At 43.2% G+C, this 22,700-nt stretch overlaps 1 protein-coding gene across 5 annotated transcripts in view; it reads right to left on the reverse strand.

Moving 5' to 3' along the window:
* Positions 1 to 1,513: 1,513 nt before the first annotated feature.
* The window catches only part of LOC102530385 (radial spoke head 10 homolog B), a 39,148-nt gene continuing 17,961 nt past the window's right edge, over positions 1,514 to 22,700 (reverse strand). For 4 of the 5 annotated variants that reach the window (XM_015244605.3, XM_072943330.1, XM_072943328.1 and 1 more), the window contains exons 11-20: positions 21,690 to 21,879; positions 20,618 to 20,732; positions 19,435 to 19,514; positions 19,035 to 19,183; positions 14,414 to 14,521; positions 12,548 to 12,691; positions 11,077 to 11,202; positions 9,684 to 9,777; positions 2,699 to 2,897; positions 1,514 to 1,836 (exon numbers count right to left, since the gene is read on the reverse strand). In XM_015244605.3, coding sequence (XP_015100091.2) covers positions 1,662 to 1,836; positions 2,699 to 2,897; positions 9,684 to 9,777; positions 11,077 to 11,202; positions 12,548 to 12,691; positions 14,414 to 14,521; positions 19,035 to 19,183; positions 19,435 to 19,514; positions 20,618 to 20,732; positions 21,690 to 21,879 — 1,380 coding nt within the window. In that variant the 3' untranslated portion in view covers positions 1,514 to 1,661. Of the gene's footprint in view, positions 1,837 to 2,698; positions 2,898 to 9,683; positions 9,778 to 11,076; positions 11,203 to 12,152; positions 12,368 to 12,547; positions 12,692 to 14,413; positions 14,522 to 19,034; positions 19,184 to 19,434; positions 19,515 to 20,617; positions 20,733 to 21,689; positions 21,880 to 22,700 lie in introns of those variants that run through there. The other variant, XM_072943331.1, reaches the window with a different exon arrangement.

A 22,700-nucleotide genomic window follows, 5' to 3' on the forward strand; every position in this document is an offset into this window, starting at 1 on the left:
ACAGCTGAGAGTATGTCTGGCTGAATTTGATTTAACTTAACTTTTGGTGATCTGGACGTGCCAGAGTTTGGGTGGAAGCTAGCCAGGCACGGTCTGGAAAAACTGGTACTACGCCAGCCGTCACAGGCGCTCCACAGCTGCCCTCGCCCGCCTGGGAGTTCGGGCGGACAGGAGGGGGGCACTTCTCGTCAGTTTGCAGCATTTTCAGCCTCGCTCAGTCATACGTGACTCACAGTCTCCGTTAGGATCGCCCCTTAACCCGTGAGTGACAGCTGTGTTCCAGTTCCCAGTGATCTTAGGCTTTCTTTACGGTGTGTGTTCATTCCTGACGTATTCATTGCAGCAAAACTGGATCATGGTCTCTAATGTGTTATTTGAAATTGTTGTAGTTTTCAGCCTGAAACCTAGTCCCTGTTTCTGTCAGTCTTTATTCTCCGTTGCATGCTGGCTGCTAACGCTGGGTGTTAGCGCAGACTCCGTAGGTTAGTGGCTTACATTATTTGTGTCCTTACTAAATGCGTGCTTCCCGATCTGTTTCTTCCATCGTGGTTGTAAGTCTCCTCTGTGGTGGTTCCGTCAGCTCTCGTGAGGCTAGTGCGTAAGATGCAGGGGAGTGAGTGGTGCTCCTCTTCGGTTGTTGGTCCTTCTTCTGTGCCCTGCAGATGTTGGCTTCAAATTCTGCTTTGTCTGTTTTCAATCTTGGTTGCTCTTCAGTCATCTTGATTGTCCTGGCACACCTTCTTCCACATCTTTATTTTCATCCTTTCTGTCTGGTTTTGTTTTTTCCCTTATAAAAAGTAACACTGAAGTGAATTTTGATTTTTTTGTAATCCAATTGAATTCTCTCTGGATTTTTTTTTTTTTTCGGTGGGGAGGAAGAAGTGAGTTAATCTGTCTGCTTGGTGACGATGCGTGTATCTGTCCTTTCCACACTGTCATCTGTGTTTTCTGTTTCCGGTCTTCCTCCCAGCTCTGTATTGGATGGTAGTTTTCTTCCTTTTGATAGCTTGGAAGTTGTAGATTGTATTTTTACTCTTTCAGTGGTTACTCTTAAACTGAACACAAATTATAGCTGTAATATTTTTCTAACAGAGACGAAGTGTTCACTTAACTGACGACGGCACACCTGGCCTCTCATCCTGCTGTTTGGCCTTCTGTTCACACAGTGCTGTTTGCCATGCTGCGGGAACTGATGGGAGAGGACTAGGGAAGGGCCCTGTAAGAGGCAGCACGTGAAGGACAGGTAGGATTTGGACACGGGGCGGTTCCAAGGGGCAGAGGAGGCCTAAAGAAATGTTTAAACGACTTCATCCACTTCCACTGGTTTCTGATGGGTTTGATCAGATTCTAAACTTAATCACCAGGACTATGATTTAAAAGAACCCAACATAATGTATATACTGTCACTTAAAACCCACATGTGTGTATCTGCATTCAGCTCAGTTGTCAAAACAGAGGCATTCTGGTGAGCCCACCAAATAATAAACCCATAATAAACCCAAAACCCAGTGGGCCCAGGCTGTGGTGTTTAATGAAACATGGAGACAAGAAGTAAAACACACACAGGTTTGCTGGTGAGGAAGTTTGAATCCCAGTGCTTTGGTTCTTGGCTCCTTTTATGTCTGCTTGTTCTTGTGGCTCATTTACAAGCCCAGTGACCTCTACTTTCTCTTTTTCTTACTTGAGATGGATTTGCTGCTCTGAGACACCACTGTGTCCTCTTTCGGGGGGCTTGGTGTGATACTGGAGGAGGGGGCGTCCACCGGTTCCTTGATCACAGTGATATCGACCTCCAGGTCTGGTCTTTTGGCCTCTTCCTCTTTCAAGCTGTTTAGCCTAATACAAGAAGCAAACAAACATAAGAAGGTATTTTTTTTCCCTTTGCAATTTTAAAAAGTTTTTATGCTGTACATGGTGTAAACGGGTCCATATCTGGATCTCAACCATTTTTGTGACAAAACGGTAAACTGTCATCACTTTGCCTGAAATGAAGTGATGCCACAGCCAGACAGTCCAAGATCAAGTCTCCATGTGTCTGCAGGGACTCGTGAAGCACGTGTCTCTGCAGTGACTTAGCAGCTTGTAAGGAGCCTTTAAAATAGCATTGTAGCCCTTTGCCTTAAATCTAATATTTTCTTCAACAGGCTGCTTGAGATGCACTTTACAGAGGGCAGGCGTGTGCACTCTGGACGGACCTGTCTGCGTGGAACTGAGCCTGGACCGCGGTTCTGGAAAGGTGAGTGTGCGCCCTTTGCTGGGAGCTCACATGCACCAAGCATTGTTTCTGACACTTTACAGTGGCTCAGTCAGTCCTCGTGACAGTGCTCCAAGGTACCACCCACCTTACAGGTGAGGAAGCTCAGGCTCACGGGACAGACCTCATCCAGGGTCACCCGGTGTTATAAGTGGGGGCCAGGATGTGAACAGGGCTGTCTGTCTCCCAGCCACTGTGTCACAATGCCTCTTCATGGGCACCTGGGGACACAGGTGTCATCACCACGTTAGACAACCAGGGGAGAACGCGTGGCTATGGGTCCCAGGTTCTCAGTCCCATGTGAGGACATGCCACCCTTAGGAAATTGTAGACTTTGAATGAAAGTGTTTGGCCCTGAAGCTTCTGGCAGCTACAGGGGACAGGAGAGACACGGGACTGAGAGCCCAGGAGGGCGGGACGGGCCAAGAGGCTCTGCCAGGTTACCTGGCTTCCAGCTCATCGTCTTCCATTTCCCTCTGCTGGGCCATCGCTTCATTATGCAGCCGGTTTTCCCTGACTTTCTCCTTGAGGGTTTCTTCGTGTTTATGTGCTTGGAAGAGTGTGTTCACGAAAAAGATGTACATGTTAGTGATCCACATGTTGAGTTTTTCCTTTTGTTCATCCTTGGATTTTTCTTTTTTCTCTGGAAGAAAGGTTGATTAGAATGAGCATTAACACAATCCTGCAATAACTTTGGAGTCTGTGTTTGTTTTCCAGGTCTGTCGCTTCCTGTGGTGGGCGAAGTGCCCTCTTCCCCCCCGCCCCCGTGAGATGGGGTGACGCTGCGCTCCTTGGAGGAGGGCTAGGTGGCTGCAGAATGCCCCAGGGACCACCTGCGGCAGGGCGTGCCGGGATTGTCAGCATCTCCTTCAGGTCTCTTGGTACCTGTGTTTTTTTTCTAACTAACTCCTACGTATTTTGGTTTTCTAAAATTAAAATCTTAAAAAATGTTACCACATTTTCATGCTTCAGAGAAAGAAAAAGAAAACTCTTGGCTTTTGCATACATTGTCTTTAAAGGCAGTTTTCATTCATAAAATTTTTTAAAGGATTTTAACTCTGAACTGAGTAACAAGGGAGGTAAAATTATTGACTTGGTGAGGAGTCGCTTCACATTTACTAAGGCCAACAGCTGCCACTTTGGAATGTGTTTAAAATCATTGATTTCTGGGAAGATGATGCTTTGGGTATCAAAGCATTGGGGATCTTTCAAGATAGTAGTTGCCTTTTGTCTGTGTCTATAGCTTGGGCTCCTATAGATGGCAGGGATGGGGAGGAGCAAGTCCTATGGGAAAGTAAGACTCTGACCAACCCACCCTCCCAGCCCAGAAGCCACTGCCACTGGCTGGAGGGCCTGGAGAGGAAGACTAATAGGAACAACCGTGATGCCAATGCCGGATTCTACAGAGACTAAGGGCACCTTCATCTGCACTCCCCACACGAACGCCTGGGTTCTGGGGCACCAGAACCACGGTCTCGGCTTGGGACAGTGGTGTGCACGGGGGCATTTAGTGGGAAGTGACGAAGACCAGCTTGCCGGAACCTGGCCCATCCCAGACGTCTGGGTATTCGCTACTTCAGATGCAAAGCAACATGAGACTTCAAGAACATGAAAAATCTAGGACAGATGACACCACCAAAGGATGATAATAATCTTCCAAAGACACGGAGATCTGTGATTGACTTGATAAAGGAGTTCATCAGTGAAATCAGGAAAATACACAAAGTGAAAAGTTTAACAAGGGGATAGAAATCATAACTAAAAAAGAGATTCTGGTGCTAATACAATGAAGAATGCAGCAGAGGGCATCCACAGCAGAATGGATGAGGCAGAAGAGACAATCTGTGAATTAAGAAATAGGAACTTTGCCCCTAAAGACGCCACACAAAAATTACTAGAACTGATAAACAAATTCAGCAAGGTAGCAGGATACAGGAGTAACACATAGAAATCTGTGTCATTTCTTTACACCAACAATGGAATGTCAGAAAGGGAAAGTAAAAAAACAATCCCTTTTAAAATCACATCAAAAAAAATAAAATACTTAGGGCCAAGGAGGTAAAATACCTATATACTGAGAACTGTAAAACACTGATAAAGAAAACTGAAGGTGATTTAAAGAAATGGATAGATACCCCATACTCTTGGACTGGAAGAAGTAATATTACTGAAATAGCCATACTATCCAAAGCAATCTACAAATTTAATGCAATCCCTATCAAATTACCCAGGACATTTTTCACAGAACTAGAACAAATAATCTTAAAATTATATGAAACTGTAAAAGACCCAGAATTGCCAAAGCAACCCTAAGCAAAAAGAACAAAGCAAGAGGCATAACCCTTCCACACTTGAGACAATACCACAAAACTGCACGAATCAAAACAGCTGGTATCAGTACAAAAACAGACATATGGATCATGGAACAGAATAGAGAGCCCATAAATAAACCTACACACCTATGGTCAGTCTTCAACAAAGGAATATACAATGGAGAACAGAGTCTCCTCAGCAAGTGGCGTCAGGAAAGCTGGACAGCCACATGTAAATCAGTGAAGTTAGAACACTCCCTCACAACCATGCGCGAAAATAAACTCAAAATGGCTTAAACTTAAATATTTTAAAACATGACATCATAAAGCTCCTAGAAGAGAACACAGGCATAACACTCCGACATAAATCATAGCAACGTTTTCTTAGGTCAGTCTCTCAAGGCAATAGAAATAAAAGTAAAAATAAACAAATGGGACCTAACCAAACTTATAAGCTCTTGCACAGTAAAGGAAACCATAAACAAAATGAAAAGACAGCCTATGGAATGAGAGAATATATTTACAAAAGATGCAACTGACAGACTTCATTTCCAAAATATACAAACAGCTCAATATCAGAAAATCAAACAACCCAATCAAAACATGGGCAGGAGACCTAAATAGACATTTCTCCAATGAAGATGTACAAATGGCCAATAGGCACATGAAAAGATGCTCAGCAATGCTAATTATAAAGAAATGCAAATCAAAACTACAATGAGGTATCACCTCACACTGGTCCGAACAGCCATCATTAAAAAGTCTACAAATAATAAATGCTGGAGAGGGTGTGGAGAAAAGGGAACCCTCCTACATTGTTGATGGGAATGTGATTTGGTACAGCCACGATGGAAAACAGCAAGGAGGTTCCTTTAAAAACTAAAAATACAGCTGCCATATGATCCAGCAATCCCACTCCTGGGCATATATCCAGAGGGAACTCTAATTTGAAAAGATACATGCACCCCAGTATTCATAGCAGCACTATTTACAGTAGCGAAGACATGGAAGCAACCTAAATGTCAATCCAAAGATGAATGGATAAAGAAGATGTGGTATATTTATACAATGGAATACTACTCAACCATGAAAAAGAATGAAATTTTTTTAAAAGAATGAAATAATACCATTTGCAGCAACATGGATGGACCTAGAGCTTATCATACTAAGTGAAGTAAGTCAAAGACAAATATATCACTTATATGTGGGTTCTAAAATATGATATAAATGAACTTATTTATAAAACAGGAACAGACTCACAGACATAGAAAACAGACTTATGGTTATCAAAGGGGGAAAGAGGTGGGGGAAGGATAAATTAAGAGTTTGGGATTAGCAGCTACAAACTACTATATATAAAAGAAACAGCAAGGTCCTACTGCATAGCATAGGGAACTATATTCAATATCCTGTAATAAACCATACCCGAAAAGAATATGAAAAATTGTGTGTGTGTGTGTGTGTATACATATATATATATATATATATATATGATTCACTCTGCTGTACACCAGAGACTAACACAACATTGTAAATCAACTATACTTCAATTTAAAAAAAAAATAGGAACTTTGATCTCCTCTGACTGGATCATTTCAAAGAAAAGAGAATGAAAAAGAGTTTCTGAAATAAGCTTTGCATTGTTTAGGCTCTGGGAATATAACTGTGACTATAACTCACTGATCTCAGGACACTTACATGCTGGGAGTGGGGAGAGGTGTGGGGAGGTACAAATAAATTTCAGGTAGTGATACCTGCAAAAAAGAAAGACTAAGTCTTATTAAAGCAATAATGGCTGAAAACTTCCAAACTGGGGGAGGGAAATGGACATCCAGACCCATGAGGCCCAAAGGACCCCAAATAGGTTGAGACCAAACAGAGCTGCACCAAGACACATAATAACTAAATTATCAAAAGTCTAAGACAAAGAATTTCAAAAGCAGCAAGAGAAAAGAGAAGTTACATATACTGGAACCCCTATAAGAAAGTCAGCAGATTTCTTAACAGAAACTTTTCAGGCCAAGAGGAAAAGGGATAATATATTCAAAATATTTGAAAGAAGAAACTGTCAACCAAGAACTCTACACCCAGCAAAGCTGTCCTTCAGAAATGAAGAAGAGATAAAGACTTTCCTGAACAAAAAAAGCGCGAGGGAGTTTATCACCACTAGTCCTGCCTTACAAGAAGTGCTCAAGGGAGTTCTTTGAATGGAAGTAAAAGGACACTAATTAACATCATAAAAACACAGACAGTATAAAACTCACTGGTAACAATAAATACATAGTTAAAGTTAGTTTCTGTAATATGGTAATGGTGGTATGTAATTCATTTCACTCTAGTTCAGAAATTTTAAAATGTAGTAAAGGTCCATAATTACAATCCATTATGAGTTACACATAAAAAACTGTAAATGGTAATACCAATAACCTAAAATGGGGGGGGGCACATAAAAGTATAAAGTCTAGGAGGAATTCTATTGAAGGTGTTATCAGTTTAAAACATGGTGTTAGAATTTTAAGGTGTGTAAGACTTAGGGTAACCACAAGGGAGAAGCCTGAAGTAATAACACAAAAGAATGTGATAAATAAGTCAAAGCAGACCAGTAGCAAAGACAGCGAAGCACAAAAGCAGGATAAGAAACAAGGAGCAGTGGTTCTACAGAACAGCCAGAAAGCACTTAACAAAATGGAACTCGTATGTCCTTTTCTAGTAGTGATTACTTTAAAATAAATTGATTCAGTTCTCTAACCAAATGACACAGAATGGCTGAATGGATTAAAAAACAAGATTAACAATATGCTGCCTACAGGAACTCACTTCAGCCTTAAAGACCCAAAGACTGAGAGTGAAGGGATGGAAAAGGATATTTCAAGCATATGGTAACCCGAGAAAAGAAGGGGTAGCTATGCTTATATCAGACAAAATGACTTCACGCCCAAAATGGTACAAAGAGACTGGGAAGGTCATTGTGTAATGATAAAGGGGTCAGTCCCTCAAGAAGATAACAACAATTGTGAATATTTATGCACCCAACATCAGAGCACCTAAATATATAAAAGCAAAAACTAACAGAGCATAAAGGAGAAATAAACAGCAATTCAATAATAGCTGGTGCGTTTAAGATCTTTCAACAATGGATAAGATCAGTCAGAATCAATAAGGAAAGAGTGGACTGGATCCACATTATGGATCAAATGGCCCTAACACATTTGCAAAACATTCTGCCTGACAGCAGCAGAATAACACATTCTTCTCAAGTGCACATGGAACATTTTCTAGAATAGATCTTTAGCTCACACAACAAGTCTGAGCAAATTCAAGAAGCCTGAAGGCGTATCAGGTATCTTCTCTGACCACGTGGTATGGAACTGGAAATGAGCAGCAGGAGGTAAACTGGAAACGCCACGAATGCGCAGAAGTGAAAGAGCGCTCTCCTGAACAACCAGTGGATGGAAGGGGAAGGTAAAGGGGAACTGAAAAGTGTCTTGAGATAAACGACAATGAAAGACAACATACCAAAGCTTAAGGGATGCAGCAAAAGCAGTTCTAACAGGGAAGTTCATAGTAATAACGGCCTATATTAAGAAACAAGAACGATCTCAAACAACCTAAGTCTATGCCTTAAAAACCTAGAAAAAGAAGAATAAACTGAACCCACAATTAGCAGAAGGAAGGAAATAACAGATTAGAATGGAAATAAATGGAACAGAGTACAGGCAAAAGCAGCAGCAAAGATGAACAAAACGGAGCTATTTGAAAAGAGAAACAAAACTGACAAACCTGTAGGTGGACTAGCCAAGGAAGAGAGGACCCAGATCAACAAAATTATGAATGAAAATGGAGACATTACAGCTGATGCCACAGAAATACGAAGGATCGTAAGAGGCTACTGTACAACCTAGAAGAAACAAAAAAAGTTTCTTAGAAACATACAGCCTGCCAAGACTGAATCAGGAAGAAATAGAGTATCTCAACAGACCAATTACTAGTAAGCAGATCGGATCAAACTTCTCAGCAAAGAAAAGCCCGGGAAGAGATGGCTTCACTGGTCAACTTTGCCAAACGTTTAAAATTAATGCCAGTCTTTTTCAAACACTTCCAAAAAACTGAAAAGGAAGAAAACTTCCAAATTCATTTCACAAGGTCAGCATTACTCTGCTACCAAAGCCGGAAAAGGACATGACCAGAAAAAAAAAAAAAAAAACTGGGCCAAGATGCCTGATGAATACAGATGCAAAAATTCTCAATAAAATAGCAGGAAACCACATTCAGCAGCACATTAGAAGACTCATTCACTGTGACCAGGATGCAAGGATGGTTCAACATACACAAATCAATGTGATATAGCACATTAATAGAACAGAAAAAATCACGTGGTCATCTCAACAGATACAGAGAAAAAGCCTTTGACAAAATTCCACATCATTCATCATAAAAAATTCTTAACAAACTAGGTACAGGAAATCCTGCCATTTGCAACATGGGTGGACCTTGAGGGCATGACACTGGAGTGAAATAAGTTGAGAAAGACAAATACTGGGTGATTTCACTTATAAGTGGAATCTAAAAATAAAAGTGGTATAATAGAAAAAGAGTTCAGATTTGTGGTTAGCAGAGGAGGTTGGGGAGGATATTGGATGCAGGTAGTCAAAACGTACAAACTTCCTGTTATATGATAAGTAACAGGGATATAATATACAAAATGATGACTGTAGCTGACACTGCTGTGTGATATATGCACAAGTTGTTGAGAGAGGAAACACTAAGAGTTCTCATCACAGAAAAAAAAAATTTTTTTCAATCTGTGAGATGATAGATGTGAACTACACATATGGTGGTAATCATTTCACAATACATGTAAGTCAGATCATGATGCTATACACCTCCGATTGACACAGCACTGTTTATCAGCTACATCTCAATAAATGTGGGGAAAAACACAGAGGGGAAAGACTGATGTCTTGAAAGTGAACCCTGCCCAGCCAGGGGGGCAGGACTGGAAGCAGCGGTCCCTGCCTACTTATATTTTTAAAGGATGGTTGTACATTTATATAAACTTTGTATCATTTAGAAGCAGCAGTCTGCAGATATTAAAGTTGTAGCATTAAAATACTCACCATTTTGAGATAAAAGGAAGGTTAGCCCTTTCCCTGGAGATTTAAAATTCATCTTGGAGGCTCTCCCGTCGCTTAGAGACGTCTTGACCTTGGGCTTTTACATGTAAAAGAATCATAAAGCAAAATGTGGCTTCTGTGTCGTGGGCTAAAGCTAGTTTTATACATTATACATAATTAGAAAATTATTAATGAGACCGTTAGTTATTAATGAGGCTGACTGGACTATTTTTAACCTGCATATTTGCCCTATTAAGGAAGTGAGTAACAGAGCTGTTGTGTCTACTGAAAGGCTCCCCCACCACTGCCCCCCGCCCAGAGGCCAAAGATCAGAACACCTCCCCTGGATCTGCTGGGAAAGTGTTTATTAATCTATTAATACCTTTAATTACCAGATACATGCTGTTTACTCCCACGTTTCTGATCTCACCCTTGAACTCCAGGCTGTCTCCAGCTGTCACTTGCTGTCACCACTTGGATGTCTAATCAGGCACCTTCAGTCTAATAGGTCCAAAACCAACCCCTTAATTTTGCCCCCAAAACTCATCTCCGCAGACCCCCGTCTTCCCCTTGCGATAAACAGCAGCTCTGTCCTTCTGAAAATGCACAGGCTGAAAATCGGAGTCATCTTTGCCTTCTCCCTTCCCTCTCGAACCCCACAGCCTTCAAAATACCTCCAGACATTCCCAGAGCTTCCTACGAAAGTGTCAACAGCAAAGCCCTTGTGAGCCCACATCCAGCCCTCTACCTGGGGCCCCAGCTCACTCAGCATGAGAGCCAGGCCCTCGCGACGGCCGGGTGCCCTCCCGGCTGCTCCGTTCATCGTCCTGGGCCACCAGGCCACCATGCTCCCTGCCAGCAACCCAGACGTGCTCACGCCTCCGGGGCCTGTGCACGGGCTGAGACCCCGGTCTCATCCTCGCATCCCACAGGTGTCACTCCGCCAGAGGCCCTCCCCTCGCCGCCCCACCCTGTCCCTCCGTCTCCATCGCTGATCCCCCCGACATGTAAACAAACAGCGCTGCAGAAACAGCTGTCCATTTTGGAGCCGAAATGCCTGCGAACAAACCCCGCTCCCCCACCTACCAGGTCTGTGACGGTGGGCAACCTACTAGACCTCTCTGTGCCTTGGTTCCCACCTGGAGCCGTCGTGGCACCTACAGGTCGTCTGGGCATGAAACGAGCTGACCCCCAGGCAGTGCGTGGCCCCTGCCAAACACCCCCTGGGCGCCCACTCTTCTGTCTGTCCTGTGTCACCACCTCCCTCTTCCCCACGGGTTTCTGTCCTGCCGGGTCCCTGGCACACAGACGTGTCCTCGTCACACAGGGGGTGCCCAACAGTGGTTGACACTACAGCCGTGGAGCTCGTTTTCCACGGTGAGCCGCAAACACCAACCTCTGATTTACTCATTTTGCCGATAGCGAGCAAGAGGCCTAACTTGCTTGAAGCCGACTCGTTGCTGCCACACTGTACCTCAGACTCCGGGCTGGTCACTGCGCTTGCGCTCCTGTTCTGGGTGTTCTGGTCAAGCATAAACACACAAGAGGGTCTCTGGTTTCCACGGAGATACACACACACACACACACAATGATTTAAGGCAGTATAACTTGATACACTGTAAACGACACACAGCGCATCACGAGGATGTGTTCTGACGCGTCTGCAGCTGGGAAAGGGTCACCTGAGACAGCGCACCCGTCACCCTGAGCTTCCGTGCCCCTTGGTGCCCCACCCCCTTCCCCCATCCTCAGGCATCCAATGCTTCCTGGCACCACAGCTCACTCTGCACTTGCCAGAATTTTAGATCACTGGAGGCACAGCAGTGTGCATCCTTCTCTGTCTGGCTTCCTTCCCCCAGCCTCATTGTTTTAATCCATCCATGCTGTTGTGCGTGTCACGAGTTATTTCACCCTGGCTCATCCTCCACTGCATGGTTGTCATCGGACTTGTTTATCCTGGTGGGTGTCGGAGGCCAGACTGAAAACCAGAAGCGAACTTGACTGGGTGGCTTCTGAGTGTCCCCTGACTGGAGTGTCTGTGCGTGCTTCCTGGGGCCTGTGCTGCTGGCACGAAATCATGGATGAGTTTAGGGTGGGTGACCATCTGTATGTGGGAAGCAGTGCTGAAGCTGAACCTGAAGCTCTCCCCACACAAGGCGTCCAAGGCACATCCCAGGACTCATGGTCAGAGTAGCTCCTTAGACAGCAAACAGCAAGGATGTCCCTTGAGCAAGCAGCTCCAGGGAGCTGCCCAGCCGAGGATTTCCACTGGCCCCCAACGCTCTCCCTTGTGGCTCCAAATGAATGGCTCAGAAATCAGAAATCCTTCTAGCCCACGAACCTGAAACCCCGCTCGATCTGATGCAGCGGCCAGATCTTTCGGTAAGTGGCCCAGGGCGTCCCAGCTCCTCCGGAGGCCTCGCTGTGAAGCTCCAGGTCTGGACCTGCCCAGCACCCTGCACACACTCGGGAGCTGTTCCTTGGCATCTGTGCCCTGGGACAGGCATTCCACTCTTGTAAACACGAGATCACATGATGAAACATCTCGTCACAAAACGCCTCAGATGCTGTGTGCCTTGTGGTCCAGCCAGTGGACCCCCACCCCCAGCGTGTGGGAAGGCACAGATCTCCACCATCGTGGCCAGGAGCCTGCTTCCTGGGTCATGACCCAGAAACACGTTCCCTAACTTAGAAAAGAAGGACAATACACCCTTTTCAGAATGTGAAAAAAAAGTCTTAAATTATTTCTTAAGTCTTGAGTTATTTCTTAAAGGGTTACAAAAGCCCCAGGGAGTTTTGATGACGGCTGAACCACTCCAGAATAAAACCACCCCTTACTCTGTAAATTCTAAGACGTTATCTGTTACCTGATTTGTCATCATGTAAGTGCTTCCAAATTTGTTTCCAGAGATGTCATCGTTTGGAAAATTTAAACAGGATTTAGTCGTTTGGTCAGGAACAGAGATGTGTGCGAAGCATAACAGAGCTTCGAAGAATTCCAGGAAAACCAGCTGAAAGGTAAGAAAACATAAAGGGTCTCCCATTCACCCTGACCCACCTCGAGGTGGACCAGCGAAGAGTCTGAGCGTCTGGCTCGATTCCCCGCGAAGTACCACGTCGTTCAGCGCTCAAGCATCTTGGGTGCTCAGCAGTTTGCAACAGAACTAGAGCATTTAAAAGACCGACTGGGACATAAGTGCTTTTGTGAGGCTTGTAAGTCATCTTCCTTTTTGATAGAAACATTTTATTTATATTAGCTAAGTGAGGACCGTCACTTTCAAAGGTTTTCCTTTTATGCTGAAAAACTAGAAGAAGCGGCATCTGTAAACCCAGGTGACAAGTGCAAGTGTTCCCCTCGGCCACCACAGCCCCGCCATCTGTGAGCGCCGACACGCGGGCCCGCCTCTGCGTGGGACAGTCTGCTTGGACTCGGACCGTCCCCCTAAGGTCACTGTCAGGCCTGAACCCAGGGCCCTTTGGAGTCTGAGCCGGAACAGGCCTGCTACTTTGACCAGAGGCTCCAGGCCGGCCTCTGCCTGTTCCCGGGGGTCTGTTCGGCATCCCTGCAGCCCAATGTCCTTGGCCCAGCAGTTTGCAGAGAACCGCCGGATGATGGGTCAGGCTGGTAAAATGAGACATGTGTTTAGGACGAGAGGAGGTGGCTGGGATGTAGCTGTTACATTAACACACAGGCCAGTGAGTCCCTGCGCTACCCAGGGACCAGCTGTCACTGCCTTGCGGTGACACTAACCATCCGTTAGCAGTGTGCCCCACAGCAAGGTTTTCAATTGTTTTCTTATTAGCTGTTCTGCTTGTGTTTTTTCTGCATCTTTCTCTCCCGGGAGGGAGTGAACCTTCAAGAGATGCCAGACCACCTGGCCCCGGAGAGGTTCGTAAATGTCAGATGAGTAGAGAGTTCTCTTAGATTTGCAGCTCTGGGCTGCTCTTTGTGTCCCAGCTTAGGATCTTGCCTGACAGCTTGAGAAGGTCAGCCTAAAGCTTTCGTTCAAGCTGAAGTATGGATTAGAGGTCAACAAGGGAACTTCAACGACCAGGGTCGTGAGGGGGAGGAGGGCGGGTGTGCCGGGGACAGCGTGGAGGCAGGTGCAACGCTGGTCCAGGGTTGATGCTGGAGAGGCTAAGCCCTCTGGAAATGCTGGGATCACGGGAACGTATCTTGTACATACATCAGGAGGACATGAATTGCGGGGGCACGTGTGGAAAGAGAAGACTGTTAGGGGTTGAATTGCATCTCCCCAAAAACGCTGGAGTCCTAACCCCCAGTGTCCTCAGACTTACAGATAACCAAGTTATTAGGGTCGGCCCTAGTCAACATGGCTGCTGTTCTTGAAGAGGGAAATGTGGACCCAGAGACAGAAGCACAGAGAGAAGACGTGAGAAGGCAACAGCCAAGGAGAGAGGCCTGGAGCAGACCCTCCACCAGCCTTCAGAAGGAGCCAACTCCGCCAACACTTTGATTTCTGACTACCAGCCTTCCGAACTATGGGCAAGAAATAAGTTATTTAAGCCAGAAAATGGGGGTTGGGGGTAACAAGTTCAACGTTCCGAGGTAGGTGTGTGGTGGGTGTGTTCAGGGAATAGCAGAGGCAGGTGTGACCCAGAGGTGGGCGTGCTGGCACCACAGGTGCCAGTCCGATCTTGGTCCTTGGTATCCAAGACAAAACCAACAGCCTGCGTTGGATCTGTGCCATCTGTGCCACCTCTGTACAAACCTCAAGTTCAAAGTTGCTGTCAATTCCGTCATGCATGAAAGGATTATCCTCTGCTATGACCTCCACAAATTTGGTTGCTGTTAATTCTTTATTGATCATTTTGAAGTTCTGTAAAAGAAACAACCAGTCAAACCATAACAGCCGATAATTACAAACAGCTGTATATTTAGAACGTCAGTTTCTCTTCATACGACACCTTAAGGAGATGTTCTAGAAATGAATATCTTAAAACCTGAGCAGCATTCGGGATTAACATGGGTACTTACCTCTCTACTCCTCCCCTCATCCCTCTAAGACAACAGTCAGGATTCTTTGTGGGCACAAATGTAGGGCAGAAAGAATGGGAGAGCACATGACCCTGACGTGAGATAACTCAGTTCTCCAGGTGGGAGGGCACAAGGGCTGGCGGGCTTAGTGGAGCAGGGAACAGAGAGCCCCGGGGAACAGGAGGCAAGTCAGGTCCGGGAGGAACTCAGGAAGGAGGCACCTCTGAAAGCCACGCTCCGGGAAGACTCACAGGAAGTCTTGGTGAAGACCCTTTCCACATGGAAACTGAAAACAGTGAGTTTACTGTCGGCAGCATTTGGCTCCCCTGAAGTCACAGTGCGGCTGACCACGAGGATCAGGTTAAAGTGCACCTTGGCAGGGCCCTCCCTCCACTCCGCCCTCAGAACTGTACAAACTGGGTTCGTATCCCCCAGGCAGGGCGTAGGAGAAATCCTCTCTTAGAAGATTGAACATTTGAGAGTAAAGATCTGACGAAAACCGACAGTTGGCTGAGGAGGAGAGAGCGGAGCTCGGTCGCTCCACAGCGAAACCCAATCTTTGACAAGTGCCACTCCATCCACAGGAGCTTCCCATCGGCCACGGTCCTGTCTATAAGTGGACAGACAAGGCTCACCACACGTTGTAGGGAAAGCTTTAATATAAAAGCCAGAGAACAGAACCAGCAGGGGTTGGGGGGGAGACCAGGACTTGGAGGGAACAGGTGCAATGTGAAGAGCAGAGAAGAAAGTTCCATTTAGCGCCCCTTCCCCCAAATCCTTCACTTCCTCAGTGGCTTCCAGTAAATCTCAGAGTCTCACAACATACTCAACTGTTCAGGTTTCAGTAGAAAATCACTGACTCATGATGCCAAGAACCAGGAAGATCTCAAATTGAGATGCTGCATGAACAAAGATGCCAACACCAAGATGACAGAGATCATAGAATGAACAAAGATTTTAATTAAAATGCCATTACAAACATGCTTGTAACAAACAGAGAAAAAGGAGACTCAGCAAATGAATAGAAGAAATACAGAGCCAAATGGAAACTTTAGAGCTGAAAACTGTAATAATTAAACTAAAAACTCAATAGATGGGCCCAACAGCATAAAGGGACAGTGAACTTGAAAATGGAATAATAGGGGGGAGGGTATAGCTCAGTGGTACAGCATGTGCTTAGCATGTATGAGGTCCTGAGTTCAATCCCCAGTACCTCCTCTAAAAATAAAAAACTTAATTACCTCCCCCCACCACCAAAATAAAATAAGTAAATAATACAATAATAAATAATTTTTTAAAAAAGAAAATGGAATAGAAATTATCCAGTCTGAACAACAGCGGAAGATTAGACTGAAAAAAAAATTAAATAGAGATCCAGAGACCTGTAGGCCTATAATAAAAGATCTAACATTCATGTTATCAGAATCACAGAGGGAAAGGAGAGAGAAGGTGGGGTTGAAAAAGTACATGAATAAATAACGGCTGAAACCTTCTTAAACTTGGTAAAAACACAAACCTACAGACCTAAGAATTTGAATGCACCTCACACAGGATAAACCCAAAAAATTCACATCAAGTTACAGAATAGTCAAACTTCTGAAAACTAAAGATGAAGGGGAAAATCTTGACCTTCCTACAGTGGGAAACATTCACATGACAGCAGACTTCTCCTCAGGAACCATGGGGACCAGAAGAGAGTGGCACCGCATTGTTCAAGCCATGAGAGAGGACTATCAACTCAGAATCCTCCAGCCAGGAAAATACCCTTCAGGCATGAAGGGCAATTCAAGACATTCTCAGATGAAGGCAAACTAAGAGTTTATTGCTAGCAGACCTACCTTAAAAGGATGGCTGAAGGAAGTTGTCTAAATAGAAAGGAAAAGATAAAGAATCTAGGAACTTCAGGAAGGAAGGAAGAACAAGGTAAGCAAAAATATGGGCAAGTACAACATACTCTCCTTTTCCTCTTGAGTTTCACAATTGTGTTTGGCAGTTGAAGCAAACACAACTTGTAATTATAGCACTGTTGGATGTGGTTGTAAATAAACGTAGAGGAAATACCAATTATATTATAAATGGTAGGGTGTAAAGAGATGTAAAGGGAAGTAAGGTTTCTATACTCCACTCAAATTTGTCAAATGATGACACTGTCAGACTGATAAGTCTAATATATTTATAGATAAATACTCAAAAAAACATTATTAGATCAAAATGAAATTCTAAAAAATAAGTAATCCACAGGAAGGAAAAGCAAACAGAAAAGGGAGAACAAACAGAACAAAAATTTAAATGACTAATTTACACATAACATATAAATTATATGAAATGTACATGGTCTAAATATGCCAATTAAAAGACAGATACTGGCAGCTATTGCTGGTGGGACTATAAAATGGGCCACCCACTCTGAAAAATTTGGCAGTTTTTTAAAATTAAGTAACTACTCATTCTCTAATTCAGCGATTGCAATCTAGGCATTTATCCCAGAGAAATCAAAATCTGTCCACAGAAAAGCTTGTACAGTTATTCATATTATTTTTAATTTTTTTTGTTTTTGTTTTTTTGTTTTTTTCTTTTTTTCTGTTCATACTATTGTTATTCATTACAGCCAGAAACTGTAAATAACCCAAATGTCCATGGATTAGATGGATAAATAAATCATTGTGGTATATCCATCACATGGAATACTACACAGCAGTAACAAAGAACAAATTGTTTATACATACAACAACATGAATGAATCTCAAAATAATTATGCTGAAAGAAGCTACACAGAGAAAACAGAGAAAAGAGATACAGAAGATACAGCATTATAAAGTCTAAAATATTTTAGCTAGTGTCCCAGAGTGAAAAAATGGTTCTGAAGCAATGGTTAAAGAATTAATAGTGGAATTTTCTTCAAAACTGATGAACAACATCAATCCATAGATTCAAGGTAACAGGTGCCAAGTTGAAGAGATTCTTACTGGCCAAATATGGGACAGTCTGACCATGGGTCTTGGGGTGGGTTGGGCTGGAGGAGAGACTGCAATGGATTCAAACACATCATGTGTATAATGATATTTCAAAAGCTCATTAATCACCTTTGAAGAATTGCTAGGATATCAACTTAGTATTCTGAGAATTAATAAAGGGGAAAACTGAGCATTTATCCTTCTTTTCCTGTATATTTCAGAGTAATTAAATAGCCAATAAAATAAACTTGTTCTTTAAGTGGGATTCACAGCTAATAAATGCAGGCAGAATGATAGAATTAAAAAATTACTCCTGAGGGACTCTTAAGGAAATAATGTAGTTAGTTATGACTATCAGGGCTGCTCGAACCACCAGTGAAAGGCTGACAGGGAACGTTGTAATGGAAGGACCCTGCTGACACCATGCGCCCCACCGGTCAGTCTCAGCCTCACTGCTGCGTGCATCCCTGCTGCGACACGACAGGAATTAACCAGAACCACCCTGAGCCTTGTCCGAAAAAAATGAACCAAAACAAGGCAAACCCTGAACCTCATCACGCTCCTATTCTAACGACCACTTTCATGGAATTATGCGGGAAAAAGGAACACCTGTCATCAGCCCTCGGAGGACGCAGCCAGCCAAAACCGGATGTCTGAGCAATCAATCTACAGGGACAAAGGGCCTCATCTCTTCAATAATAAGGGACCACAAAGAAGGGGGAAAGTGAATAAATAAACTGTATAATATTCCATCTAAAAAGAAAATCATATACTTTAAAAACACTTTTCCTATTGATACTAATTTTTTGTATATATATGACATTTAAAATTTTAAGTCAGGTTTTCATATATATATATATATATATATAGTGCTTATATATATATATATAGCACTAGAGACTTTTATAATCACTCTATCCCTTATTAGTACTCAATTCTTTTAGTTTTCTCATTGATTTTCCCACAAATATAAATTAAAAGTATCATGAAAGAAAAACTACAGGAGTATGAGAATATCCTATAAATTAGATGTTCTCACTGTTTTCTAAACTGACAACTATTTTAAATTACTTTTTTGATGAATAATAGTTTTTTAAGTGGCATTCATCCCCCCATCTTCCTTTAAATGACAAGATCTGCATGAGTGAAGATGCGAGAGGCCTGCCGCCCCTGCCCCTCCCCTCCCCTCCCCAGGAGGCGTGCTGGGCAGGTGGTCCTCCTGTCTCTCTTCCTGCCACTGTCACAGACCACTGGAAGTTCTCTCTCGTGCTGATGGCTATGAAAGTTCATCCCAGACCTCCACCTCGTTTGCTGCGTATCATAGCCAGACCTCTCTGCCTTTCCTAAGTTAAAATCAAAATGCCTGTGACTATCAAACGGGTATCCGCCATGAGTGGCCACCTTCAGCATCCAGAGGAAGTGTCTCATCTTCATGGTCAGCTCGTAGGGAGGAGCTGCACTGGGTCTGCAGTAAACCGTATAGATCTCCCAGCACTTTTCGATGTAATTCATTGAATAGAGCGTCCGCTGCACCTCACAGAATAAGTGGCCTAAAAAGGTAATGAAAAAAATACATCATTCCAGTGGGGAGCGGATGACTCAAATAGTAAAGCACATGCTTAGCATGCATGAGGTCCTGGGTTCAATCCCCAGTACTTCTTCTAAAATATAAATAAGCCTGATTACCTTCCCCCCAGGAAAAAAAATTTTAAAAAAAGAAAAATACATCATTCCAAAAATGATTACAGAATGTATCTTGGAAAGAATGATGTAAAGGTAAGCCTATTGGTTTTGTATTTACCTTTGACGTGGCAGGCATTTGGATGAATGTTCTCAGTCATCAGTTTTGTAAAACACAGAAAGAGCAATGGGCTTCTGTTCCTGTGATTAAAAAGATATCAAAATCACTTCTCCCTCCAGGAGCAGGAACCTAGTTCCTCCCTCCTTCAGGATGGACTTAGTAACTGGCTTCTAATAAGCAGAGTATAGAAAAGGGGAAAAGAGTAAGTTTGCCACAGAGAAACCTGGCTGACACCGCTTTGACCTAGTGATCAGGGTTGATGTCACGCACCCCTGATTTGATGATATTCTTCCTCCAAACCCATAACCTCAGTGTAATGATGAGAAAAATCAGTAAACCAAAATCAAGGGGCATTTATAAAATAACTGACCAGTATTCTTCAAAAGTTTCAAGGTCATAAAAGACAAGGAAACTGTCGCAGGTTCTAGGGAACCAAGGAAATTATTAAATGCAAGATGGGATTTCTGGACTCACTCTTGGAACAGAAAAGGGACGTCAGTGGAAAACCTCGGGAAATCCCAGTGAGATCTGTCACTTAGGTAGTGGTGTTGTAGCAATGTTAAGTCCTTAATTTTGGTAAGTGTGCCCTGGTTGTGTAAGATGTTATCACTAGGGGAAGCGTGGGTATCTAGGTACTCTGTGTACTAACTTGGCAAAATCCTGTAAATCCAAAATTATTTCAAAAGAAAGTTTTTTTGGGGGGGGAGGGTATAGCTCATGGTAGAGCGCATGCTTAGCATGCACGAGGTCCTGGGTTCAGTCCCCAGTGCCTCCATTAATAAATTAACAAATAAATAGCCCTAATTACTCTCCTCCCCCCAAAAAAGTTGTTGATTTTTTTTTTCGTTTTTTTTTGAAAAAGATACAATATCAATTTTGCTCTGAGAAAGACGGGAAATTCTGGTCTAAGGAAGAGTTGGTTGTGACTACTTCTGAACAAAACCTTGAGGATGTTATTTGCAGAAATGAAACATGACCCACATCTGAAGGGTTTTCACATTTTTAATCTGGTTTCTTACAAGGTTTTTCTGTGGTTAATGTTTGTGGGAAACTTACATCTAACCTTTTATCTCAAGAGTGTGAAAAATAATCATGAATGTCGGAGAAAAGAGGACAGCATTGTGACCATCACGATGGTTACCTCAGCCCACATCCCCTCGCGGGGCCCAGGCGGAGTACCTACTGGTATTCTTTGTGATGAATGTGGAACGCCAACTGCAGGAGAGAATTCAGAAATGTCCTCAGAAGTATTGTTGTAAATGGAGAATGAATTTCTTCAACTGGTATGTCATTATTGGCTATAATAAGAAAAGAGGAGAGGATGCCCAGTAGTTTCTAGAACTTTCTATCTCATTTGCTTCCTGGTGCACAATCCAAAGAACTGAATACAGCGGAGTACTGTTTTCCTCCCCGGAGGACACTGTAACAGTAGGTAAGCATCCACCTAAAAATTAACTTCCGTGCGAAAGGTCTCCATCTGGTTGCTTTTCAAGAAACAGATGAGGTTCCTTGTCCCGGTGTTTTTCAAAGTGATCTGAGCCACAATCTGATTAATCCTGCTAATCTTAAATGAGCTTCAAACACTTAAATTTGAAATAAATTGGTATGTGTTCTAGTATTTTATTTTTTAAGTAGATGACTTGAGACCCTCAGTCCTGCCTCCCAGAATTCGGCTGAAAGGGGTAAAATCTTCAAAGTTGTTCAACTTGTATTGCGTGACTTTTAAACTGGAAACCAAGACCACACCCGAGATTACCTAAAGCCTTTCCCAAACCTTCCCTGATCCTCTCGGCTTCTGACCTGACAATGTGGTGTTTGGGTATCTTTCACGATAGATCAGGGGTAGGAAAACCTCTCTGTAAAGAGCCAGATGGTAAATATTTTAGGCTTCGTGAGCCGGGCAGGCTCTGCCACAACCACTCAGCTCCCAGGCTGTGGGACAAAAGCAGCCACAGGCAAGATGTAAAAACATGAGCATAGCTGTGTTCCAATAAAACTTTATTTACAAGAACAGGTGGCGGGCGGGATTTGGCCCACGAGTCTACTTTGCTGACCTGCTACAGGCAGTCTTTTTACTGTTGCTGTTGTTTCACAAGATTGTCGCCTCACTTTGGGAACAAGACTGTATTTTGATTTCTAGGATACTCTCCCGGCATCTGCCCTCCTCACTCCCTCAGCATTTTTGACTGGTTTCATGGTGATGGGGTGTCATACTGCTCTTTAAGCCAAAAGGTGTGGGAAGCTGGGGTACTCACCACTCAGTACCCTGTCCATATCAGCAAGGGTTATTTTATGGTGATGAAATTTGCAATCTTTCAGAAACCTCCAGAAGTGAAGCTTTGTCATCAAAAAGGTGTTATCCAGGGAGCAGCTACATCCTAGGCTGCTGTAAAAGCTATAGATTCTTCTTAACTCGGTGATATTTCTTAAGATAGCATATTCTACCTGAAAAGAGAAAACCATACGTATCTTAATGTCACCTAACAAGAAAAAAGAAAACCTCTTTTCTAAATTAAATGAGGTAACACATGCAATAGCATTTACCTCTTATCACTGTAAGGGCTCAATAAATGTCATATTCTCCCCACCACCCTCAGGTCAAGGAAATGGAATTTCTGATTAACAGTAAAAAGACGTGCTGTTAGACTCAGAGACACAGAAAGCAAACTTGTGGTTCCCAGGGGGGAAAGGGGGTAAGAAGGGATAAATTGGGAATTCGAGGTGTGCAGATACCAACTACTATATATAAAATAAACAAGTTGCTACTGTATAGCACATGGAACTATATTCAATATCTTACAGTAACCTGTAATGAAAAAGAATATGAAAAGGAATGTATGTTTGTACATGTATGACTGAAGCATTATGCTGTACACCAGAAACTGACACAACAGTGTCAACTGCCTATACATCAATAAAAAAAAAAAAAGAGGTGGAGGGTACAGCTCAGTGGCTTAGCACCCACAAGGTTCTGCGTTCAATCCCTAGTGCCGCCATTAAATAAATAAATAAATAAATAAAGCTAATTACCCCCACAATAAATAAACACCAAAACCTTTTAATTAAAAAAAAAACTGATGTTAAAAATAAATAAATAAAAAGATATTATGCTAAAAGGAAAAAGAGACGCTATTACTTTCATACTACTGTGACATCATCCTATCTGAACGGCAGCAATAAAATTCTCTCGTCTGCAGATCAGTATCCTTCATGGACACAGACACAAAAATCCTCGATGAGATACTAGCAGACTGAATGCAGCAATC

This window comes from Vicugna pacos, chromosome 18 (genome assembly GCF_048564905.1).
Source record: "Vicugna pacos chromosome 18, VicPac4, whole genome shotgun sequence".
Classification (NCBI taxonomy): domain Eukaryota; kingdom Metazoa; phylum Chordata; class Mammalia; order Artiodactyla; family Camelidae; genus Vicugna; species Vicugna pacos.